We start from the raw sequence: 25,419 nt of genomic DNA on the forward strand, positions 1-25,419 counted from the left end.
CTCTCTCTCTCCAACTGCGCCATGTGTTTCGCAAGCCTCGCGAGCTGCGGGCGTAACGGACGAAGTCCGCGCGGAAGAGATCGACAGAGAGAGACTTGGGGCTCGCGACGTCCTTACGTGAAAAAAAAAGGTCGCGTGCGTAGCGCCGCGCCATCCGCACCACTTGCGCAACGCTTGTACACGCGCGCAGCGCCCGACTGGCTCGCGCGCGACGCCAGGATCGTCATCGTCGCCGTGGCTGCTGCTGGCGGCGGCTGGCGTCGCGTTGCGCAACACTCCGACCGCATGCGCGCCATGGGGCCCGGTGGTGTTCGTTGGTCGCGTGGCGCGTTCGAGCTCGTGGCCCTTCTTTCCCTTGCCCGGATGCCCGCGTGCACGTATATAGTTCTTCGCCAGCCCTTTGTTGGCTTCAACAAGAGAGGCCGCCTCTTCTCGCACCTATTTGCCGTTTCTCGCTCCTGGGATTGTGCGCGCGTATGCGTGCCTTTCGCAACAGTGGGGCACGATCGGCAGGCTGGATAAATTTGGCTCGGGCTCGCTACCCTGGAAGTGGCAGGACCCGCGGCTTCCTATATGCCGACAGACGCGAAGCTGGAGAGCGTGCCTATAAACTTCGAAGCTGAAATAGAGCTTGGCCAGGTGGAATCCGTTCGCAGGTCAATTGTGCTTCTTATACGGTGATGTGTGTTTTGGTAACGCAATAATAAGACGTGAATGACGTTATGTTGCGCGTTTTATTGTGCAAGGAGAACGCGGCTACATTCTTTCTTCTTTTTTTGCATGTGCTGTACGCCATTGCCATTTGCCAACCGTGAAGGGTCAGAAGCATTATATATAGTCGGCTATACGTGTAATAAGCCTTCAGCTTCTGGCCGCCTAGCAGGCTGCGTGTCGACAATCTGCTGAAGGCGACAACGACAATGATGATTGCAGAAGGGTTGAAAATTCAGCTTGTTAGTACATTGTCGGAAACTTTCGAACTGCGCTAAACGACGGAGCAACAAAGACAACTCATGGGCGCCGGCTAACAACAAGCGTTATATTCAGCGCCCATGCATTGTCTCTTTGTCCAGTCGTCGTTTATCGCTGTTAGAAACTTGCTGATGGTGATGATGAACATACACCGAAAACAGGTTTGGGGATGAGAAGAAAAATCCGGAAATAATTTTATGTTGTACAAAATAGACGTATACCGACCGTCTTTTTTTTGGCCGCAAAATAAACACGCAGATAGCTATACTATAGAAAAGCAATGGAATCGCCGTAGCTATAACTACAAGGGGCGCGATGTGTCCTTACAAGGAATTCCCACCTGCCCCCCCAAAAATTTTTTTGATGTAACGGGTCGCCCTGTATAGGCGACCCGGGCGCGGGGAGGCCGTGTCGAAAGCCGTCGCTCGCGCATGGCGGGACACTAACGACATTTCACGAGGTCAGGCGATCCTCTTGACGACCCCCATGAAGAGCAGCAGGGACAGTTCCCGATGCAGCACGTAGAAGATGAACGGCCTGTTCACCACGAACGGGATGGTGGTGCGTACGGTGCTGGTTCTGCGCACGCGCGCCTTGGTCTTCTTTCCCTCCTTCTTCAGGCAGCTGGTCTTGGGCTGCGCGGCGGCGCTGGGTGGCGTGGCGCTGCCGCTACCCCGCCGCCGCGCCGCCTCGACGGCCTCGGCCACGGCGGACGCGACCAGCGGCGACTCTTCGTTGCTGCCGCGGCTCGCCGTGCTGCTGCGACGTCGCGCCAGCGCCGAAGCTGCGACGGGGTTTTTTCGAGTCGTCGTAGTCGAAACGGTTCCGAGGCACGCGCGCGCGCGCGGGCTAAAGCCCAACCACATGGAACAGACGGACTTCATTGGGCGCCGGTCGGCGTCGCGCTGCGTCGTCTGCCAGGGATCGAAAGGCGCGAACGCGAGGTGTAGCGGGATTCGCGTCCGCGAGGTATAGCGGGTGACGCGGGACTAAATTGTTGCTTTCCACGTTTCTACTAAGCGTGTCTGTAAGCGTGCGCTCAGCATCCTCAGCGCTCCCTTACTTCCTATTTCTGTCCTCTTTGCGTCCCTTCTCCTTTTCCCTCAGCGCTGACCGACATGACTGTTACGGTAAAGTCAGCCAGGCTTTTATATGTTCGTTTCTTTCTCAACTAATCTCTCTGTCTCTCGTCCGGCGTACGCCGGCCGGATTTCACACCTTGCGAGCGCCCCTTCGGGCGCGTGTGGGCGCGGTGATCTGGCGCGAGCGGGCGTCGAGTGAGCATCGCCCCCGTCGTGGCGATGTCCTTGACGACGCCGGCCGGCGCCGACGTCGCATAATCCGTCGTAAACTTGTTCCTTGTGGTTGGGACTTAAGAAACCTCGTCTACGACGACTACGCATGCACTCCGTTTCACACATAACAAGGCAACGCTACGATGGTTAGAGAGACTAACCCTCCGTGGTGGTTTAGCGGGTGTTGCCGTGCTAAGCACGAAGGTCGCGGGATCGAATCCCGGCCGTGGGCGGCCGCGTTTCGATGGGGGCGAAATGCGAAAAAACGCCGGTGTCCTTTGCATTGCATGGGGGGTGCACGTTAAAGAACCCCAGGTGGTCCGAATTTCCGGAGTCCCCCACTACGGCGTGCCTCATTATTAAGTCGCGGTCCTGCGCGTTAAAACCTCATAGTTTAATTCTATTTTTTTTAGAGAGAGACTCATACCTCACTGCTCGCACTTCGCGACCAAGAAATAGTGTGTCACGTATGAAAGAAGTACATAAATGTGTGCGACGTATCGCCCGATGCAACGCTGTCTCATTTTTTTTTAATGTCGCAAAATGTGAACTATAGTATTACATAGAATGTCTCGCAGATCTGGAACTATTTACCACTCGAGATAGCGCACGTCGTATATACTGGGAGCACGAATGGGCACAAATAATAAGTGACTCGACGTGCAACCTTACGTGTACGACTCGTAGTAAGCTGTAATACGTGAACTGCACACACACACACACACACACACACACACACACACACACACACACACACACACACACACACACACACACACACACACACACACACACACACACACACACACACACACACACACACACACACACACACACACACACACACACACACACACACACACACACACACACACACACACACACACACGCACGCACACACACACACGCACGCACACACGCGCACGCACACGCACACGCGCACGCACGCACGCACGCACACGCACGCACGCACACATTTATTGTGTATAGTTAAATCAGAAATGACTGCACTCCGCGGCTGCGCGAGACGCGTGACTTTTTACAGCTGCGAAAAAATGCGCGACTATTGAGAAGTTTATGATCGCGACCTATATAGTTGCGTATCTCCGAACCCTGCCTATAGCTCCTAAGTGTGAAGCGTATAGTCGTATGCCGAGAAGACGTCCGACAAATTTCCGCGAACGGTTGGTTTTCCTTAGGTTTCCGGAAGTGAAGGTCTTCCAACACCCTTATGGAAGACAGCTGTATATGTAAGACACGTCGTCCAACGGGTTCGGCGGTTTCCACACACGTGTGTTCTCCACTTTAACCCGACAACGCCGGAACGCCATTAAAGACGTTAATTAAAATCAGATTACGAGGCACGCCGTAGTGGTCGACATCCCCGTTTAGTTTTTAACCACGTGGAATTTTCTTTAACGTGTACCACCTATAAAACTTAAGTGTACACGTGCGTTTTTGAACTCGCCCTCGTCGAAATGCGGCAGCCGCAGCCAGGGTCGAACCCGCGACCTCCGAGCTCACGGAGCACAACGCCATAGCCGCACTGGACACCATTGCAGATGAAATAGGTTTGAAACAACTTGTTCACCAATATTGCTGGCCGCGGAGAGTACAATTGGTAAAAAAAAGAACAATGGAATTGTAATTGACTATAATTAGTGCGATAACTTAATTAGTAATTGGTTTCCTGAGCTATGTTCTTCGTAAGCTCCCTAAGCGTTAACGGAGCTTACAAACACGATATACTGTGGGCTTTACAACGATATACTGTGGGCGTTATAACGTTATGTTTCCAGCGCTAGAAACTTTCTGTATCACATTCAGTCTAAAAAAAGTGGTGCGGCTGGGCTTTGTGCGGCTATCTATCCACAATGCGCCAAAGCTGTCAGAACCGCCCGGAAAGATGACTGCCCCCGAACACGGCTGGAATGCGTAGAAACCTGAAGAAAGCTTGTTGGAAGCCTTCTCGGACGGTGTGCGACTGATTAAGTTCATCCTCGCAGAACGAAAACGCGACACGCGAGCGCCTAAAATGGTAGACGCGGGCGTCGAAACCATCGTGTATACTCGTTGATCGACGTTTCGTAAAGGTGGCTGCCCGGTCCGTTGGAACTTGGAAAAACCTACTATATCAAGCCTACCAAAGAGAGTCGAACGAAATAATACATTTAGAATCTATCGCCATGAAAAATATTCGCGGTAAATAGGTATAACCTTCGTCTATGCTTCTGTCTACCCTGGTTTTGTCTATTCTTCATCTGTCGTGAGCTCATAGTACTTGTGCAGTTCACTGACCTTTCTTTTTCAACTTGTTGACGTAGTTTGAAGTGTGACTTTCATACTTGTATAAATACATCCAAAGAGCAGTTGGCGTTTTTATATTTATTTTTTTGGTTACAATTGTCATGCTATGTATACGTTGCATTTATATATATTTGCTATATATACACCTGATTGCACAATGTTTGTGATTGTCGTATTTACTGCTTTTCTTATAATTGCTGTATCTGAATTTTCTTTCTTTCTTTTTGCGCAATTCCTTTACTTGATTTTCCACGGCATCACTGTATTTGTTTGCCCCTCACACTTTGTGTGCTTGTTGCCACCGTATGCCATGTTCCTGGGACACGGACCCAGTCGGTCGCCTTCTACAGGCATTTATTTAATGACCGTGCCCCAAACATCAGTAAGACGTCCAATAAAGACTGAAAGAAAGTTACGTGTATCCACGGAGGCAAATAATTTTGTCACCGTTGTTCTGTGGCAGTACACGATAAGATTCGAGAACCTTCTCAGAGTGTCGCCGTCCCTGTGTTAATAACGTCCGCTCATTTAAGGAAATGCTGCAGAAGCTGATCATGAGAAGGATCATGAGACTGAAATAACCAGAAGAATAAAAATGGGCTGGGGTGCGTTTGGCAGGCATTCTCAGATCATGAACAGGAGGTTGCCAATATCCCTCAAGAGAAAAGTATATAACAGCTGTGTCTTACCGGTACTCACCTACGGGGTAGAAACCTGGAGGCTTACGAAAAGGGTCCTACTTAAGAAGAGTTAACTGCTGGGCTAGTTGGTGATCTTGCATACTGAAAAGATTTTGCGCCAAAAAACAACACACACAAGAAAGACGACGACACCACGAGCGCCCGTGGTGTCGTCGTCTTTCTTGTGTGTGTTGTTTTTTGGCGCAAACTCTTTTCAGTATGGTTCTACTTAAATTGAGGACGACGCAATGAGCTATGGAAAGAGGAATGATGGGTGTAACGTTAAAGGGGCGGGGGTGGGGGAGGTTAAGAAGAGAGCAGATAGGGTGAGGGAGCAAACGCGAGTTAGCGACATCTTAGTTGAAATCAAGAAAAAGAAGTGGGCATGGACAAGGCATGTAATAAGGAGGGGAGATAACTGATGGTCATTAAGGGTTACGGACTGGATTCCAAGGGAAAGGAAGCGTAGCAAGGGGCGGCAGAAAGATAGGTGGGCGGACGAGATTAAGAAGTTTGCAGGGACAACATGGCCACAATTAGCACATGACCGGGGCAGTTGGAGAAGTATGGGAGAGGCCTTTGCCCTGCAGTGGGCGTAGCCAGGCTGCTGCTGCTGCTGCTGATGATGATGATGATGCAGAAGCTGAAGTTTAACACCTCCGTCGGCTCGAAGTGCAGCGCGAATGCATTCGTGGAGTTTATCCCGAGAGTTCCGAACCTCCTGGAGAAATCCACAGGCGCCATCTTAGCCGGAACGTTTAATCGAAGCTCAATCAGCCGTCCCTTTGTCACCGAGCAAGACAGGCGGGGACGTTGGTGCCAACGTTTGCCTTTTTCTCATGCAACCGCAGCCGATTAATGGCGATAAAAGAAATAATGACAATAATAATAAACAAGAAGAACGCAGCTTCATCCGAACGGCCAAGTATCGATAGCAACGTATTAGGCAATTATACGAAGTAAGGCATACGTAAGCTTTATGGGTCGTACCAGTTGCAGTAAACATTCGCTAACTAACCGAGCATGGACAGATATCGCTCGCTGACCGCTACAGCGCACGCTGTCCCAGCAGTGCAGCGTCTCGTGGAACACCGGCGCCCAAAAAGTGAACGCTTCGAGCTGCCGCTCGACTTCACCGTTTCAACCGTACCGCGTCTCCGAAACGAGATCACGTGACCTCCGACGCTATACAGGCGCGCGGGAAGCCACCAGCCATCTTGATAAGGCTTGCCGTTCCATACACTGTAAGATAATTTACACCCTTAAAAAAGCGAAAAAGGTGTAAATGTGCTTATAACTCACACCCTTAGGGTGTCATCTATATAACGGACACCCTAAGGGTGTCAGTTATAAACACATTTACGCCCTTTTTCACTTTTTAGAGTGTAAATTATTTTACAGTGTATATCATGTGGCACCTGCCGCGGTCACCTTCAAGTATACACCGTAAAATAATTTACACCCTTAAATGTGAAAAAGGATGTAAATGTCTCTATAACTCACACCCTTTGGCTGTCCGGTATATAAATCACACCCTAAGAGTGTGAGTTTATTTACACATTTGCACCTTTTTCACTTTTTTTAAGGGTGTAAATTATTTTGCAGTGAATCGCGCGCGGACAGCGGTGCGCACCTACAGAACCACAGGGTTGCCAGGTCTTTGGGGGAAAAATGTAGCCGAGAAATCCCGAGAAGTAGCCGAAATGTCGCCAACTGTGGCAAAAGATTTCTTTGACAGCCAGAAACGTAGCCACGGTGCGGTGAACCAATAATTAAATTTTTTTTTCTTTTTCGACGCTAAACGAAAAACGGAAAGGACAAAAAGACCTCTAGTCTTCTGCCGCACGGATGGCAAACGGGAACAACAGAGCAAAACGAAAGTTATCACGGATTGTTGCATCATAATTTACCATAATGACTATAGCTGACATTCTTTGACAATTTCCAACGCAGACTTGCGTGCTGTCGCATAGCCGAAGGCGTGTCGCCAGTTTCAGTACAGTCCAACTCGCTGCGCGCCATACAAGCACCACTGTGACTTCTCTCCAGACGTTCCCGTGCAAACTATGACGTCGCACACGTTCTACTCTCCCTGGTATACAGTCGCAAGCGCCTTTAAAGAACTCGCATAAACACTGGCACCTGTACAGTCATGGCTGCCACGACGCGTTTTTGGTTGTTGCAGCCGCTTCTGGCGCCATTCGCTATACCGAGGTAATCGTGGGGGAGTAGGATGAGAACACCGTGCACATGTTGTTTCCGCCCAGGGCAGCACGCAAAAGCACAGTATTTGAGATGAGGTAATTGCTGTTATTCAGAGAGAGCTGCTGTATGCCACCTATTAGAGAAACTCAATGGGCATCTTCAATTATTCGTCCACGACAGTCCCGGGCTGCCCGAGGCGGTGATTTCAGCCAATGAGCGTTGCTTATGAAGTGCCTCAGGCAGCAATGGACATTCCGGGAGATGTCGAAAAGGCCCTCTAGCCATATGGCAGCTATATATATTTAGTAGGAGAATGCCAGCAAACTTGAAAGTAGAAAATTAGAGAAGCAGACAAAGACAAAGCGACAGGAAGGTGGCTAGTCTTTGTCTTTGTCTGCTTCTCGAATTTTCTACTTTCAAGTTTGCTGGTATTCTCCTAGTATAACCATCTACCAACAAGCCGCTCTCATATATTTTTAGCTCCCGAATTTTTCTTCTGCCGCTTGGAAAACACAAAAGCATGACCTTTGAGATCTGGCTTTTGGCGCTGTTTCTTCGAGGGAGCCGTCGAAAGGAGCGCGATTTGGACACTACCTGTAACAATTTACCACCGCCAATAGTAGCCAGAGAGCAGCCAAGTCGCCACCAACGATTCCTGGTCGCCAGGAGCCTCTAAATGTAGCAAATTTGGCTTGAAGTCGCCAAAACCGGGCAACCTTGGCACTGCTAGAGAACATGCTAGCGAAGGGAGACGCAGGCTCCATCGCGTGACCCCGCCGTATGCTGCGCCCAACGTTGCTAGACTAGGTTTGCTGCGCCCGCGGGAAGACGGCGCGCATCAGTCCGCATGCCTTTCTCGGCTCACCTTCGCCTGCTTGTGACCGCACCGTGCAGCATGCGGCCGGCGCCCGGGCCGCTCATATTCTCCTCGCACTTTGGACTTTTATTCGGAGCATCACGGCAGCGGCGAAAATTCGCGTGTCCGAATAATTTCTAACGCAATAAACAGTTCGAGCGCTAATCGGTTAACCGGAAAGTTAATCGATCAATCGAGCAGCCCTATAGTCGGTTCGGCTACGTGGTCGTGCAAACTGCGTCCGAGAAGTGTTGCGGCGGGTTCTAACAGTCCTAGCAGCGCTGTATCATTCCGACGCGTCGCCCGACGCATCCGGAAGGTTTGACTGCTCGCGGATTGCTATAGCGAACCGTTTGCGACTTGTCGAAAATATCTCGATGTCGATGGACGCCGTGTTACGATTAGTGTGCTTGAAGAAAGGAGCGCTACGAAGACGCGGATTAAAAGAGGAACATGTACGACGGACAAGGCGCCTTGTCTGTCGTGCGTGTTCCCCTTTTAATCCGCGTCTTCGTAGCGCTCTTTTCTTCAAGTATGCAAAACCAACTCGCCCACATCAAGCTTCTGCTACGATTAGTGGCGTGACGAATTTGTTAGGCCCACGTGTTTCGCGCTTTACATTTATTGCGATGGCAATTATTTGGACAGTATATATACGGGCGAATTTTCGCCGTCGCCGTCATGTTCCGTATCAAGTCCAAGTGCCGGGAGGGTGAGCGGCCTGCGTGCCGTGTGCTGAGGATGCGAGGGCGAACTTGAGAAGGATGGGTAGCTCGATGCGCGCATGATGCTCGATTGCAACGTGACCTCCGACATTCGGAGTGTGGCAAGCATCTTGCCACGCTCCCCAGTGTCGGAGGTCACGTGATCGAGAACACGTTTCCTCGTAGCTGGCGGCCGTGGCTGCGCATGCGTGGCTGTCCGCGCGCCTCATGGTGGCAGGTCATCTTCGCTGGGCGCCAAGGTTCGGGTCGAGCCGAGATGGCTGATGGCTTCGTTCGCGCTGTCCCGGGTGAAACTACAGCGTTGCAGGTCGCGTAATCCGTGTTTCGGAGACGGGGAACAGTTGAGACGGTGAAGCGAAAAGAGGCAGCACGAGGTGCTTCGCTACCCGCTGTCCGGCGCCCATCTCGTCACGCCAGCGTTGCGACCGCAGGGGTTCGCGGTGATCGGTAGTGATGTCCGTTCGTGTTTGTCTGTGCGCTGCGGTGACATCGTGACTCTCTAATTAGTAATTAAGCGACTGTTTATGCCGCAGTTTATAGGGCCTATAAATCTACGTACCTCGCTTCGTGTCCATATAATGCTTGGCTGTCGCTATCAATCAATGCTTCACGCCTGTCGGGCGAAACTGCGACTTTTTTTTTCTTTATTCGCAATGCGACGTTTATTGTGGGGTTAGTGTGACAGCCGGTATAGGTATACGCGAGAGTGCTAAACCTGCGCGCACCTGGGGGCGGACTGAGCTCTTCGTCGGTCGACCGGCTGGTGGGGTCGGGCGGCGAGGAGTCCCCCGTGGAACAGAACGAGTAGCGGCGCGGCTTCGTCGGGTCGTTGACCATGTCGGCGACCGCGTGGTGGACCCACTCCGTGGCGTGCATGTTCACCCCTTCGCCGAACATCCCGGACAGGTTGGCCCGCTGCGACATCGGTGGCCTTGAGCTAAGGCGTATATGCCACCCGACCCGTCCATCGCGTATACACGACTATATAGCCACTGAGCACGTAGAACCTGTGTTTTGGACAGAGCTGATGATCAACTGACAAGGGAGATATTGGAAGCGCTTGACATCAAGAAGCGCGGTGATGATTGTATCTGTGAAGCCTCAGTTTCTCTTTCGACAAAGGAACTGGCGTATATTGGGAGCGACACTTGGAAGTTATTCTGTATCGTGGCTTCCTTGTGCGATGCAGATGGCGGCTCTGTTTCTTCTTGTTTTGATCCTTGACAGCAGCTATATATTCCTATGTCAAGCAATTCCTATGTCAAGCAGTTGTTAGTGCGCCTACGTGGTTGTCTCGTGTCTCCTTCCTTCGTCTGTTGTTTTATTTGGCGCCTTCTTTGTAAGAATTATATAGCCGCACCAACAACGCATTCGACAAATCGGGGTTTTCGTTGAGTTCCGACAGTTCGAGCAATCGTATTTCGGAAGCGTCGTCCGAAGGATGGAGATAGAGATACATAATGCGAGTCCATTAGTATATATATAATAGTATTTGCTATTCGATTCGAGAGTTCACTATTCGAAGTTGTAGAATGTTCCTTTCTCATGCAATAATAGGTCGGCAAACTCTAACTTATGAATGGACTCACTCGTACTCGCTCAGACTCGGACCGACTGGTGAATGAGTGTGAGTGTGAATTAGCATTTCGGCGAGTCCGAGTCCGATCGAGTCCGTCTGCGCAGAATTTTTGGCGAGTTTGAATGCGAGTGAGCCCCGCTGAGTATAGAAAGCATGTTTGACTTTGAGTTCTGGTGAGCCCGGCTGAGTAGAATTCTGGTGAGTCTTAAGTCCTAGTGAGCCATTAAGGGGAAAAAATTGTGAAGGGGGGGGGGTCTAAGTTATACTTCCGTTCATTTTGCCGACCGGTGGTACCAATACTTGGGAGGGACAACAACTGTCGCCATCTACCGGGAGAGAAAGAGGTATGCAAGTGACTATACTGTTCCGAATAATTTTGCTGCAGAAGCCGGTCCTTGTCAAGTGGCGCACCGGTTCCTGCGCGAATCCGTGAAAGAGATCACATATCTGTACACAACAATTTCCAGTCGTTAAATAAGCGTGGCTTGCTATGCGCAGCCTTACGAAATTTGTTTCTGGATTTATATAGGCAAAAGAAAGTATTCTTTTGGCCAATCTCGCCATGTTCGAATTAGATTAAAACAATGTGCGGGGCTAGTAAAGCCCCTAAACGAAAACATTTTATTTAGTTTATTGCGGGGCTTTTGGTGTTGTAGCTCTTTCAACAAGGAAAAAAAAAAGATGGCAGTGGCTTAGCTCGTCTATTCCAGGATATACGTAGCGAAAGCTAAGGCATAGCATGGTTAGCCTTGGTTAACCTTGATTGCAAGTCCAGGTTAGTCTGGTTGTCTATAGCTATGTTGCGGCGTTCAGCCAGTCGTTCGGCGCGCTGTTCGTCTGTTTCCTGGGCGATCCGTTTCCTCTTCATCTTGTTCCGATGTCGATTCCAGGCCTTCTCCTGCTTATCGGAATTGTCGCCGTCCATACTGCCGCCTTAGCTGTGGTTGCGGCGCACGCGAGCTCTCCTTTTCAATCCTCCGACATGTTATCAGGCATACGACGCAGCTGGCGAAGCGAACGGAGGCGAGCGCAACGACGAGGAACGCGGTGTGACGTCATACCTAAAGGCGACGGCGGAAAGGCGCGGCGCTGCGCAGCGGCGGAACACCTGCGGCTCGGTGCTGCTAGCGGCGCATGCGCAGTAATGACTAGGGAGCGAGAGAGAGAGAAATATCCGCGGCGAGGCGTGCGTTGTGACGTCATGTGCCTCCTCGCAGCACCGCCACGGCGAAATCGCAAGTTCGCGGCCTGTAAAGCTTTCGCTTTAACAACCCCTATACTACGTTCATGCGGTGACGCGCTGTTGCTTTGTTTCATTACTGTCATCGTCCTGGTAACCAAATACGATGATTCGCCTTTCAGTTTTTTTTTTTATGTGCAAGCCACTCAGTTATTTACCGCATATGCGTAAGAAGTGATGTAAATAACCCCCCCCCCCCCCCCACTTCTTTTTTTTCGTTCATGGCACGATACATTGGACTATTAGCTTCTTGATCGTGTACGATTTTCCGTGCAACGAAAGTACACTAGGCAGCATGACGTGTTTTCCGCGTGACCTTGTTGCAGTATATATATAGTCACTGCCCTGGGACTCGGCTTTTAAAAAAAAAGCTAATGAGTATTCTGCCTGTATTGACACGTACATTTCAGCGTTCATTCCCCATAGCTTCGTGTTTCGAACGTGTGTAGACAATCATGTTGTATACGATTAACTCCCGTTTACGCCCGCCTCCTCGTTTCCTTTTTTTCCCTATTTGTTTCTCTACCTCAAAGTGTTTTGTCTGCCGCATTTGTATATACTTTCTGTACACTGTGCCTTGTGTATTACTCCTTCTAAGTGCACCAGTACAAATATTCCGCAGCTGATCTTGGACACTGTATGATAAATGTTTCATTGATTCGTTTATTAATCTTCTCTTATTACGTCGATCGTGCGGTATTGACGAGAGTTCTTGAAGTAAGCGATCTCGGTGTGCTTTTTTTTAATACTGTACGCTAAGCTTCTCCGCCCGCGTCTTAGCGCGAACAGCATCACGAAGCCTACAGCGTGCTCGGGTCCGTGTTCAGACTTACAAGAGATTTCCGCACCCCGCTTTTTCTTCCTCGAATATCTTACGTCCATCTGTGTCCCGTCACTCGATTGCGCAGCAGTGGTGTGCGCTTTAAATAGCCTCTTAAGTCGAGCGCGTTCCGATAAAGTTCGCGAGTTTATATAAACGTCACTTTCTGACATCGTGCACCAACAACCTTTTCTACAGCCTGGATTAATTAAGGGGAAAATGAGACGTCCACCAAATCGTAGCAATTGCTACTAAAGTAACCTATGCGGATTACTCTAAAGAAAAGCCTCGCAGTTGAAGAAAAATTCGTCCTGGTCCGGGACAACGATGTCTCATTTTCCCTTAATTACTTCTCTCCACCTTGCGGGCTTCCGCAGAACTATTACGTCATAGAATGGATAGCCATCCTACACTTCCGTCGTCTGTAGCCGCAGACGTAGTCGTGCCGGCGTCCTTCTTTTTTTTTTTATGCAAAATCATTCATGGAATTATGGCATGCTCGGATCTACTACATAGCTTGAGTTTCACTGCGCGTTCCGCAGAAAGCTACCAAGGAACACACTCTTATTGATCTCTTATTAGATTTACGCAATTTTTAAAGATCGCCTGTGGCAGGTGGCATAATTCTTGTCGTTGAGCTGGATTATTTGAAGAGAGGGACGTTAATGTCACGCGAATTGGATGCCCATACTCAACTATAATAAACTAAAATTAACTAATTAACTTTTTAATTTACGGCACATACCTTTACGCCTTTAGCCTTTGCGACACATATTGCAATTTACGAATTGTAGCCGGTTGAGTTTGCAAGACGCGTCCACTTGAAACGAATTATCCGGGGTGACACCGATTCCCAAAGTGTGGAACGAAATACAGGGGCGTGCCAGTTAATTTTGTGCTTGAATGCACAAAAGAGCGTTTCGTTACAAAAGCAAGTGGACCAACAGTGCATTTTTTACGGCGAGTTTGATGGCGCATATCTCTAAGCTGGCGTCATTCTGGAAATTCATTCCAAGTGAATAAGCCTACCAAACTCACCGGCCACGATTCGTTAATTGCAATATGCGGCGTAACGTAATTAATTAGGAAGTGAATTCGTGATTTTTTTGTTAAATCGTTGAATGTCTGTTTCTATTTTTCGAAAAAGTAATGTCGGCCTCTCTGAACAATCCAGCTCAAGGACTATAGAATTATGCTATGTTGCAGCTGTAGATATATATATTTTTTTGTCCCATGAAACTTTATAAAAGATAATCTCCCCGTACATATAGCCCTTCCACTTCTTGCGTCTTCCAGCAGGTGCTCGCATCTCCACATAATTAAAAAAAAAGATATTTTCAACTGTCAATTTCTCCATCTTCGCATATCTTTCAAAACGTGTGTTGTCTTCCGTCTGTTCCGAGCTGCGCCTCTGTCCCGACTTCCCGTGGTTTCCCTCTCCCACCGTACGTGTTCTCCGTCTCTCAATTGTGTTGTTGTTGTGAAGTTGTTCATTACGTAGCTGTTTGTCCTGTTCATTCCTTTTTTCTTTATAGTCTGTTTTATCCCATAACATTTGGCCGTAGTTATTTTACATTTTTACCTCTTTTGTATTTGTTTTTCCGTGCGCCGGCATCCAGCACGGCCCCGTCAGGAAGTTAATCACTTCCTTTTGCCCTGACCCGTGGGCAAAACCTTGTATTGTACAAAAAGTTGAATTATTGTCGTTATTATTATTATTATTATTATTATTATTATTATTATTATTATTATTATTATTATTATTATTATTATTATTATTATTATTATTATTATTATTATTATTATTCAACACCGACGGCTAACGTGGAGGGTTGCGTGCATGTGCTGGACTCCCTCTCGTTGTCCGAGATGTGAACGTTGCGTGACCAGCGTCATTTTTACGCTCGCGTTATACGGTGACGAGCAGACTGCGTGACTTGTTCCGGGGTTGATCCTTTCGGAAGGGGCGCTGTTCTGGCTCTTCACGTAACGAGAACCGCAGCCTTTCTCTTGTTTGTTTGTTTATCTCGTCAGAGGGCGGAAAAGATAGAAGAAAAGCAAAATGGGAAAGCTTGGCGATTTCGAAATTACCCCCGTCAGCCATGGAGTGCGAGCGTGTTCGTGAGCTCCTTCCTTTATTATGCGCTCCCCTTGGTCGAAAAGGCTAACGAAAGTCACGAACTCTTCGTCAATATTTGTGCCTCCGGGACGGTAAACACGTGATCGCAGTGTGGGATGCGCGCGCCATGGGCTAAGCGTCGCTTGTATAGCGTGCTGTAGCGCGGGCCGCTTCTAAGTTTTGGAAGCGCAGTTTTGGAAGCGCAGTTTAACGTTACGCTTTAACGGGAAGCTGCTTAACCGGTGGAACATGAATCTAAACAAACGAGCAAAAGACATACGTCCTTTTTTTTTCGTAAATACGATTGGCTAAAAAAAAGTAGGTTTGAATTTGTCTCCAGCTTCGGATCTTAGCAACTCCGGCGTGAGTGCTGAATAAACGATGATCTCTGTGCAATGCGGGCCTCCGATAATGTACCGTACGTCCCAGCTAACGTTAGCCAAGCTGTTCAACGAAAAAAAAAAAAAAAAACGGTACAAGATGCAAATGTGAGATCTACGGCGTTCGATCGTCAGAGGCGCTTGTGACCACAGACCACGAGGTCTTGAGATCGTATCGTGCACTGCGCTTCTTATTTATTTATTTTTTTATTTTGTATACGAACAGCTTGGCTAACGTAAGCTGGGACGTTCTGTATATAGAGGCAAGACACCTCGGATATAGATTGAGCTTGGCGTTCTGAGGCAACAAACACGTTGGATGCGAAGGACTGCTTTATAAGCGCCGACAACACGGAATAAATTGTACCACTCCAATTTCATCATTATTAATTAATTTTTTTTCGGAGATGTACTTGAGGATAAGTGCACGAACGCTTTTGAATTTTGTCCTTATCGTCACGGGAAGCCTCTTAGACTTCCTGCCAACGCCCAGCCACCTCTGACATCGAGATGTGTCAGCCGAAAATCGGACGGCCAGGCTTTGTATCAGATTAAAAAAAAAAAGGAGAATGTTTTAGTGCCGCTCATTGGTGTCCGGAAGAATATGTCGATTACCTTGGACGCATCGAACCACGCGAGGGGCTGTACATCTGGCAATGTTTGTGGTATACGCCGGATATGATCCGTGTACAACGAACCATGCATGGCCGGTACATTCTATATAGCGAAGCTCTCTGTGGCTATAGAGTCTCCCGGGATTTCTTTGTGGCGTAGCGTCGACAGAAAACTATCATCGTCGGTGGCTCACGCCCCCAAATGCAGTGTCTCGTATACACCGGTAAAGGCAGAGGCTGTATACAAGCACTCGGCAAAGTGAAGCGAACAGTGCGTGCATTCTTTGGAACCGCGCAGACAACATACAGAACAGCATACGTTTGAATAAAGAACAAGCTCAAAACAAGCATCCGAACCACGTGCACAATTGATGATAAGGCGCTCCTGGGCTTGCATTTTTTTATTTTTCATTCGGCCCAATGTGCTTGGTTTCTCGGTAGGCTTTAATCGACGCGCACATGTTCGCGGGCTTTCTCCAATCGCTATGTTCACATTGTTTTACAGCGAATGCTTTTAGGCCTCTCTACAGCCGCGTTGCGCTTAACCTTGGTAAATCATCGCTCCATTGGCAAAGTCAATACCATTGGCTTGGCGCTCTTTGGCCTTATGGGGGTCTTGTGCCGCAAAACGCCAAATCATCATCATCATCGTCATCGTTTCGTCCACGCACCCCCCCTCAGCGCGCACCTCGCTGAAGAGGTCGGCCAGGCCCATGTAGTAGAGTATGGACTCCAGCCGCATGCCCATGTCCAGCTTGAGCCTGGGCAGGCACAGCTCCACGTCCGGCGTGCGCGTCATGCGGTTCGGCAGGTCCAGCAGCTTGTCCAAATTCTGGCGCTCCTCCAGCACGTGGAAGTCGTGGCGCTGGTGCGGCATCACGATCACCAGCGACGTCTTGTCGCCCTGCGGCCACCAGATCGAGGACCATGCAGTCGCGCGGGCGGCCGGCAGCGTCGGTGTACATGTGCAGGCGCGCGCTGTTATGCCCGTTAGTAACAACGCATGAATTCGTTTTTGTTTTTTCGTCGTTGAATTTTCGAGAGATACCAGTAACAGGATTCTCTTGTGGTTGCATCGTACTTCTTTCTTTCTTTCTTTCTTTCTTTCTTTCTTTCTTTCTTTCTTTCTTTCTTTCTTTCTTTCTTTCTTTCTTTCTTTCTTTCTTTCTTCATCTTACTTTTTGTACTCGGAATTATAGGAATGACGGTGCCTGTGGGCCGTGCAATTTGTTTTTCTCAGTTATATCGTGCTTTCACGCTAACTTGCTCTATGTTCAATATATGATTCCTCGAGTAATTTCTTGCTCTATTCTGTGAACTTTGAAACACGCTGCTAATATCTTGCATAAGGTCGCGGTATTTGTAAATAAACGGAAATAAATTGTCCTATACCTGCATACCTGCAATGGCTTGTGCACTTCTGGCACACGGCGGAATGCCCCTCGGATTCGCGTTCTCGGTCGATTCCTTCCGTAGACACGATAACTTTCGCGAGCTTTTTCGCAACCCGCGGTGCGATATACGTGGCGGCGTCCTCGATGCTACACCGTTCCTGGCACAGTGCCGGGCGCGCTGTTTTGGGCACAGTGCCTGGAATAGTGTTGCCCGTGTAGAGACACCGACGTCTCCAGTGCCGTGCCGAGTCGCGATGAGATCTCGCGAGAGTGGTCGTCCAAAGGTGATCGACCGTCAGCATTTCTCTCCTGTGTTGCGGCGCGAGGCAAGTGAGCTTTGACTTGTGCGTACATTGCAGGCATAACCGTTTACGGAATACCGCGTACGTAGACACGAGATTACCTCTCCCTCCCCTTCCCTCTCCCCTTCCCTCTCCCCTCCCTGATCTTGTAGCGGTTATCCCAACCAGAGGACGTAGAGCTGCTGTTGTTACGTCCGACCGCATTCTACTTTGCCTCTGCCGTAAGGAGTCGACAGCAAGTTAATCGTTGAGATACACTGCTTGCTTATGTGGTCCTTCGACGAGAACGTTCGTGTGTATACCGCACAAAGACGCTTCAAACACGTTGTGGTTGAACAAAGCGTTACACCTATAGCTATATATATGACACCGCTTCATGGGGCTGCTTCTGCCGTCCACGTAGTATACGTGTCTGGTGTTCCGACGTTCCGTAAAGGGTAATATACTGACAAGCTCTCCAAAGACAATGGCAAATTGGACAAATTTGTACTAATTCGTGTTGCAGAAGTATGTAGGCGAAAACCTATATGCAGGACGAAATAAAGAAGCAGAACGACCTCACAAAGCGCCGACTTTCGTTCTAACAGCTCGACTCTAAATAAGGGGAAGGGATATATATATATATATATATATATATATATATATATATATATATATATATATATATATATATATATATATATATATATATATAAGAGAGAGAGAGAGATTTTGTCGCTAGTCGAGCGGGGGTGCTGCAACGACGCGCGAACATTGATATAACAGCGCGGTGAAAGATAAACGAGATCACCACTAAAAAAAAAAAAAAGTAAAAACAGCGTATAGGTCTGGCAGGTGACCCCGACCTTCTGTATGACCTCTACGGCGGTGAAGCACAGGTCTCGGTCGACGATGTAGCCGTACTCGTCGATGCGCGCCACCATCTCGACCTCGACCTCGCTGCCTTCCTCGTCGTCGTTGGTGGCGTGGAACTCGTGGCGCCGCAGCTCGGTCTCGTAGAACGGGTCCGTCCACATGGCGCGGAACTGCACCCCGTTCACGATGCACAGGCGCGTCGCGGACGTCACCGAGCCGGGGGTCAGGATCTGCGAGGCGGTCAATTGGCACTGTGGTGGCTCCGTCACCTATAGAGAAACGAGCACTTTCTTACCCGCGTCAAAGGCCTAAAGGGACACCGAAGAGCACTGCAAAAATGCAGTTTAGGCTGTGTAAAGAAGTCGGTAGAGCGTGAGGTTTTTGATCTTAGGGTTGTAGGTTCGAGGCTCGTGTTGGACGCCAGTGGTGAGAAGTCCGGGGTCCGAAACCCGAGAGCCTGTTTTGAGCCGCATCTGTGCTGGTCTTCTGCCTCAGTATAACGAATACAGGGACGTTAAGTCGCGTATCTCGAAAGCGGTACTAGTCTTGGGACTTATGCTGAGAAGGCCATGACTTTAGTACTCGGCTTCAATTTTGCGATTACACGTGCTCTAAGTAAATAAAATTCACCAAAATTATCGCCGAAAAACTTTTTTTCCCGCCGACCTATCTGCAGAAACGGCACGAGCCTAGACATGCTCCTGAAAAAAGAAAGAAAGTGTTCCACATAAAAAGAAACACCCGGCATAATGAGTGTGGAGTTGTAGCGCGAAGGTAAGAATGTATAACGGGACCGTGGAAAACCTGCAGCGTGATTTCGTTTGTGCCAAGACTCGTGCCAACCCACCTCCTTGACCTGGTGGTCGGTGTGCTCGCGCACCCAGCTGTTGATCTGGCGGCGCACCATCTCCGAGTCCTCGACGAAGTCCACCTCGTGCACGGTACCGCCGTAGACGCGACGCACCGTCGCCCAGTACTCGTCCGTCGGCCGGTAGCCGAGGCGCACGAACGCGCCCGTCGCCAGCCGCAGCTCCACCTGGCGAGAGGGTTTTTGTTTATTAGACGAAAGAAAAATCACTCAAACTTTTCTCTGGGAGTCGTCTAAGTACGTGCGTATAAAAGCGTTGTGCCACTCGCTCATCTCTACGCAGCCCGCGGTGTCGTTATCGATGTTGTGAAACTTGATCCGGCGAGTACGAACGACGACGCAAGATGCGTCCACTTTGAAACGAATTATCCGGGGTTACACTTATTCCGAGATATTTTCCAAAGTGTGGAACGAAATACATGGACTTGCCACTAACTTTTGTGCTTGAATGCATAAAAGAGCGTCTTGTTACAAAATCAAGTGGACCAACAGTGCATTTATTACGACGGGTTTGATGGCTCATACCTCCAAAACTAGCGTCATTCTGGATATTCATTCCAAGTGGATGCGTCTGACAAACTCACCGCCTACGATTCGTAAATTGCAATATGTGACGTAATATGTGCAATATATATGTGCACATATTATGTGCAATATTAACATGCAGTATTAATATGTGCAATATGTGGCTGCACGGCGACACGAACTGGTGCGGACGGCGCCGCAATTAAGGAGCACTGATGACGCAATCGAAGTACTGCAGCTGGCGACGCCAGGTGCACTAAATATAGCAATGAGAGTGCCAGCGCAGCCAGCTGCATAACATTTCCGGGCTTTTATTTCACTTTTCCTTACTATATAAACATTTCGATTAAACAAGGCATTTATTAAAATTACACTCAAGCAAAACAATAAATCATCTTAGTCTGATAAAGAATTATCTGAAAACTCTGTTGTCCTTACTTACAGTATAATAGGTCGCTTATTGGAAGAGAAAATGAAGCTCGAAGTTTCGTTCTTTTGTTGTATTTCACGCCGAAACCCCAGCGTCGGTACGTCAGTGTGACGTCACTGATTCCATGCAAGGTATTTTTTTCGCATTTGGGCCTCTTTGGCTGAGCAGAGTTTCGCGAAACTTGCCATATTCCGTCCTTGGCTCCTTTAGAACGCGATGTAGTCAATCTTTACCGCTAAAGAATTAACTGGACCTTATGAGGCGCTGTCAAGATCCATGGCGTCACGATTAGCTGGTGCGGGAACTTCAAGGCGGCGTCGCCACAAGTCCTTTGTGTTTTTCGTTCTTTTTCTGACTTACCAAGCGTCTTCTCGTGGTAAGAGTGGTTATTTTTCATATTCAGGAAGAGCAATAATTTACCGATACATAACAGAACACTTTTCTCTTTACTGTCCCTTTTAATGCGATTAGCATTCTTAAAGCCTATGTTCGTCAACTTTGGCGTGCTGCAGCTGTCTGCCCATCTAGCCCGCGACACCTCTCTCACACACACGATGCAAAATTGACAGTCACTTAGGTATCCTTACGTGATTTGAATGCGAAAGCATAATCTTCTCTAAGTTATCCCCTTAAGTTAAATCTCAACCTCAACCCACCTTGCCCTTATTCGTACCAACCTTAAGCCACATCAATCGATCTATACTTCCCTCACTACCGATGGTAAAGGTATCATCAGCAGTATACGGTTCATCGCTACACTGCTTGAGTGCTGACCGCATTAACGTCGACAGTTATCGTGATACTGGTTCCGCTAGTATTTATTTTCCCCTATTGCGTTGTTTGGCTTCATTATTTTCTTCAGCAGCTGTAACAAAAAAAAAAAAAAAAAGAAATCGAGCCCCGTAATCACGTTATTCTTATACTTCAAAAAAAATACTTTTCTTTTTTTTTCGCTAATCTTGGCCTTTATTATAGAAACAGATTTCTGTGCTTGAAAGCTGTTACCAGAGGGTGCTGCAACTGCGAGGGGGGTAGAGGGGGGGGGGGGCAGGAGTTCCAAGCTGTACGTTGCAGGCGTGGTCGCAGGTCGAGCCGCGGGTGGTGAAGCACGGAAAGGGCGGGAACATGGTGAAAAGAGTGGGGAGGAGAAAGCCGCCTCATCGAGCTGTCGAAAACACGCGCGATAGAGAAGCAGCAGGTGCCTTTCTTCCTTCTTTTTTTCTTTTCTTTCTTATTTTGTTCTTTATTCGAGGAGGGAATTGAAACGTTTACCACGATGCGCGTCGGTGCGCGCGCTTGAGATTTTTGTTAGTTAAATGGGGGCGGGGGAGGACAGCCCGTGGCGCCATCTTCCGGGAGCGCGCCTCTGACGTGGTATGAGGGATAAGACGGCGCGATTCTCGTAGTTTGGCTGTCGGTGCTCAAACAAACCACCATGCGGTTTATGTGAGACACTTGCAGAACTGTCCCGGAGGAACAGTTTGCAACGACCACCGTGCGGGGGGCCCTCCGGGACAGTTCTGTATGTGTCTTGAAAACAAGGGCAGTTTGTAACGGCAATACGATTGGTCCTTGGCTAACCACAAACACGGAACACTACGCACGCAGTTTCATGTCTATCCCTGTGGTATTCTCCTGTCGGATATTTCTTCGCGCCCAACGCTGTCAGAATGATTACATAGTTTTCAGTTATACGTCTTTCGTCGTCGCACGACTAGTTAGAGCTCCGCTGTCGTGCTCCATAAACTTTTTGTAAGGCGCTGACGGTAGGGGTGTTACCTTGCGACAAACAAACACCCTTAAGAGAGTAAACATTTTTACAGTGTGGGGAAGCTTCCTTGGCGTTGGTAAAAGCTTAGTTCTCAGCCGGCTCCCCTCGTTTCGAAGCGACTGACGCGGCGGCAGCTGTGCCCACGTGATCCCTTATGCTACGTCACGTCGGCAGGGTCGAATTTCGATGGAGTCGCGAGAAACAAGAACGTCCGTGTGGCGTGCAACGCGTGCACGTTGAAGAACCGCAAGTGGTGGTGGAAATTAATCAGAGCCCTCCCACTACAGTGTACCTCATAATCACGTCGAGGTTTTGGAACGTAAACACCCCCGAATTCCATCTTTCTTTTTGTTCTTTAAATTTTAATTTTTTTTTCTGAACCGACCTATACGATTCCCTCAAGCCCTTTCACTTGGCTGGTGCAGATGCCAGTGTCAAGTACAAGGAGCACTTTTTTTTTTGCTTGTTTCTCTCGACAAAATGGCTGCATACAGGGACGTCCCCTTTTCCCCTCAATATCGTAGAAGAATATCTTGCGCTTACCGCGTATACTGCTTTGTTCGTGCTCAAATTTCGCAGCAAGATCTCATTTTATGATCCGGATCGTCCAATATAGTAGTTGCAGTGTTACTTGCATGGTTTTAAGAAAAAAATTAAGCCAAATTACCTTCGTTTGCGGCGCTTTTGGATGCACCCACGAGCAAGTGATGGAACGTAATCTCGAAGGCCATGCTCTGCCGTGTTGCAGGTAACGGAAACGATACTGCAGCCGGCACGTTTTAAAGCTTCAATATAGCTGGCGCAAGGGCGCGGACGAAAGCAAACGCAGTTTTTCGTTCTAGAATAATGAGGCAAAGAACAGTGCGAAGTGTTATATCGAACAATCGGTGCCACAAAATGTCACCTTATTACAATATTTGTGCAAAAAGGTACAAGCGCATCATGTCTATTCCACGATTTCAAGAGAGAAATACGCCCCCGTCCCTGCCGTACAAGCCCTCCCACCACCTTTCTAAAGCTGGCACAGCGCAACATAGAAAGGAAGAAACAAGCCGAGCCGGCCAGATGAAGGAACAGAGCGCTCTGTTCCTTCATCTGGCCGGCTCGGCTTGTTTCTTCCTTTCTCTGTTGCGCTGCACCAGCTTTAGAATGCAATATACCAACTCGCCCAATCCTCAACCCTAACGAACTCCCATCCCTGCTGTGTCTTCAGCTGGCAACATGGGCCATCATCCGGGGCTCTAGGCACGTGACGTGTACGTCACGGACCTCACATATATAGCCGCGCGGAGCGAACAACGAACGTTCCGTTTTCTACATCCGCCAGTTTGTGCTAGGGCGCGACATATCAATCCCCCACATCCTCGCCTCGCAGGGGGCACTCACTCACCTCCCCGCTCTCGTTCCTCAGCTGTCGGATGAGGTCGACCATCTCGCGCTGGGTCTCGAACAGCCCTCGCTCGATGTGCATGAGCCGCATGATCTCCTCGGCGGTGGCGTCGCGAGCGCCGGCCAGCGTCATGGACAGGCCGGCGGCCAGGGCGAACGGCGAGAAGAACATGTTCTCCAGCGGCTTGGCGTTCGTGTACCGGCAGTAGACGTCCAGGCCCAGGCTGTTGCAGCAGTTCACCGCGAGCCGCACGTTGTCCAGCCGTCCCGGCATCGCTCCTCCCGGAAACGTCGATCGTCCGCCTGCGCCCCCCCGTCCCGCGCCGATGGTGACCGACTTGCGCGCGCTTGTCCCGTCACGATGATGAGGATTGACCCGAAATGTCCTGGAGCGCGCCCGCTGAGATAACGAGGATGATGTCCAAGAATGGCGCTGTGGCGGATAGGCCGGGGATCGGTTGGTTGCGCAAAGGCCAGCGAGAAATTGAAAAAAAAAAAGAAGAGTAAGTATTACTAAGTAAACTGATCGCGAGTGAAATGAAGGAGTGGGCAACACACGTACGAAAAAGTAAAAACAAAAAAAAAACGAGTGACAGAGCCCATCTCACGCGATGACTGTCGACGGTAATTCGATTAGCATTGAAGCAACGGATTTGCCGCCGTAGAGACGCGCGCCATGTGTGAGGCGTGCATGCAGCCGGATTCCTCGCTGACGTTTCCCCTCTGCACCCGCTGCGCCATCTGTCGACGCCGTTGCGAAGTCCGCGCGTGGCGCTTGTGTGAATACACATTCAGAAAAGAGTGTCCGATTGCATATATGACGCGGGTTTTTTTCCGCCCAGTACTGGATAAATGTTAAATGATTTTTAATGCGAGTGCCATCCTTTAGGGTACTGCGTACGCTTTCTGGTGCGCTGGCTAGCTCTACCCGTTTTTTCTGCCAACTTGGGTCACGAATATATAGTCCATGGTCTAATGGGGATGGATAGCATCGGGTTGTTTTGCTTAACGGAACCGGATTCAAAACTATCCCAGGTTGGCGTGAAGAGGGGTTAGATACAAACATACGTACATAGATAGATGGACATATTGATAGATATCCCCTGAAAAGTGCGCGCGAGGTACCCCAAGAATGCTAGCGCATTAAAACGAAAACTAAGGTCAATGTAAAAGAATTCTCCAAGTCCCCACGTGGGACTTGCTACCAGCTCTTGCTGGTTTCAATAAAGTTTATTCAGTCAGTGAAGACCAGAAAAAAAAAAGGCGTGAAGAAGCTCGCGGTAAAGGCGTCCGCCTCACAAGCATACCGACCGGAACGATTTCACCATTGCGTTGCTCGACACAACGACTGTGACGTTCCCTGGCGTGTCGAAACACCGTGGTGAATTTACACCCCTGTCACTCATGCACGTTGGAGTGCTGTCGAGTACAATTCGGATAGGGTGCCTCTATACACGGGAACTTTCGGCCACTACTTTGAACCATCCGGAACCAGTAGATCGCGATCGTTGGCTGTCGTCGGAACCGTAATGTTGAGTGACCTCAATAACGTAGTTCTATCCGGTTTGTTGGACCGTGCAACAGCTACCACTCTTGACCGCGACGGAACAAAAATTGATCCGTGTCGGGCTTGGTCGCGATCGAAATTGCCCACGTTGCACCGGTATGACGACCGAGAGACAGTTGTCGGTTCAAACCGCCGTTTCCCTCCTTTCGCACCACAAGTCGCGGAGTAAATAGATGCCACACCGTACGGTCCGCATTATTTCGACAAATGGGCTATAACTAATCATGCGCCTGCGCTTAAAGCGCTCGACTGCTTGGAACTTGCTACTACACAGAAATGTTACCGATCAAGCGTGGGCTGTCAAACAAACCCTAGGAAGCACAATGTGCGTGTCGCACGCGCAAAATCAGCCAACGCTCAATGCGTCGCTCAAAGCACGTCGAAGTACAGCTGCAGCGATGTCTTCGTCACGAGCAAACTCGTAACCGAAGTAACAAGGTGACGCAACAACGCCGCCTCGCGATAATAGCCGGCATGAAGTAGAAAACGGCAGAGTTTCGCATTCCGACTTACTCGATTTCGCGGG

General features: G+C 49.2%; 2 protein-coding genes across 2 annotated transcripts in view; one reads left to right on the forward strand and one right to left on the reverse strand.

Moving 5' to 3' along the window:
• Hers (Histone gene-specific Epigenetic Repressor in late S phase) overlaps positions 1-25,419 on the forward strand; it is a 262,505-nt gene that overhangs the window by 17,846 nt on the left and 219,240 nt on the right. The window lies entirely within an intron of this gene.
• On the reverse strand, positions 1,080-24,527 carry LOC126534681 (ipis-1-like). The gene is made up of 6 exons (XM_055072497.2): positions 23,328-24,527; positions 19,191-19,379; positions 18,334-18,573; positions 16,481-16,696; positions 9,766-9,955; positions 1,080-1,756 (listed from the first exon to the last, which is right to left on the reverse strand). The coding sequence occupies exons 1-6, from the start codon at positions 23,598-23,600 to the stop codon at positions 1,434-1,436; spliced, it is 1,431 nt and encodes a 476-aa protein (XP_054928472.2). The 5' UTR covers positions 23,601-24,527; the 3' UTR covers positions 1,080-1,433.

The sequence above is a fragment of the Dermacentor andersoni genome, chromosome 7 (assembly GCF_023375885.2).
Source record: "Dermacentor andersoni chromosome 7, qqDerAnde1_hic_scaffold, whole genome shotgun sequence".
In the NCBI taxonomy this organism is placed as follows: Eukaryota; Metazoa; Arthropoda; class Arachnida; order Ixodida; family Ixodidae; genus Dermacentor; species Dermacentor andersoni.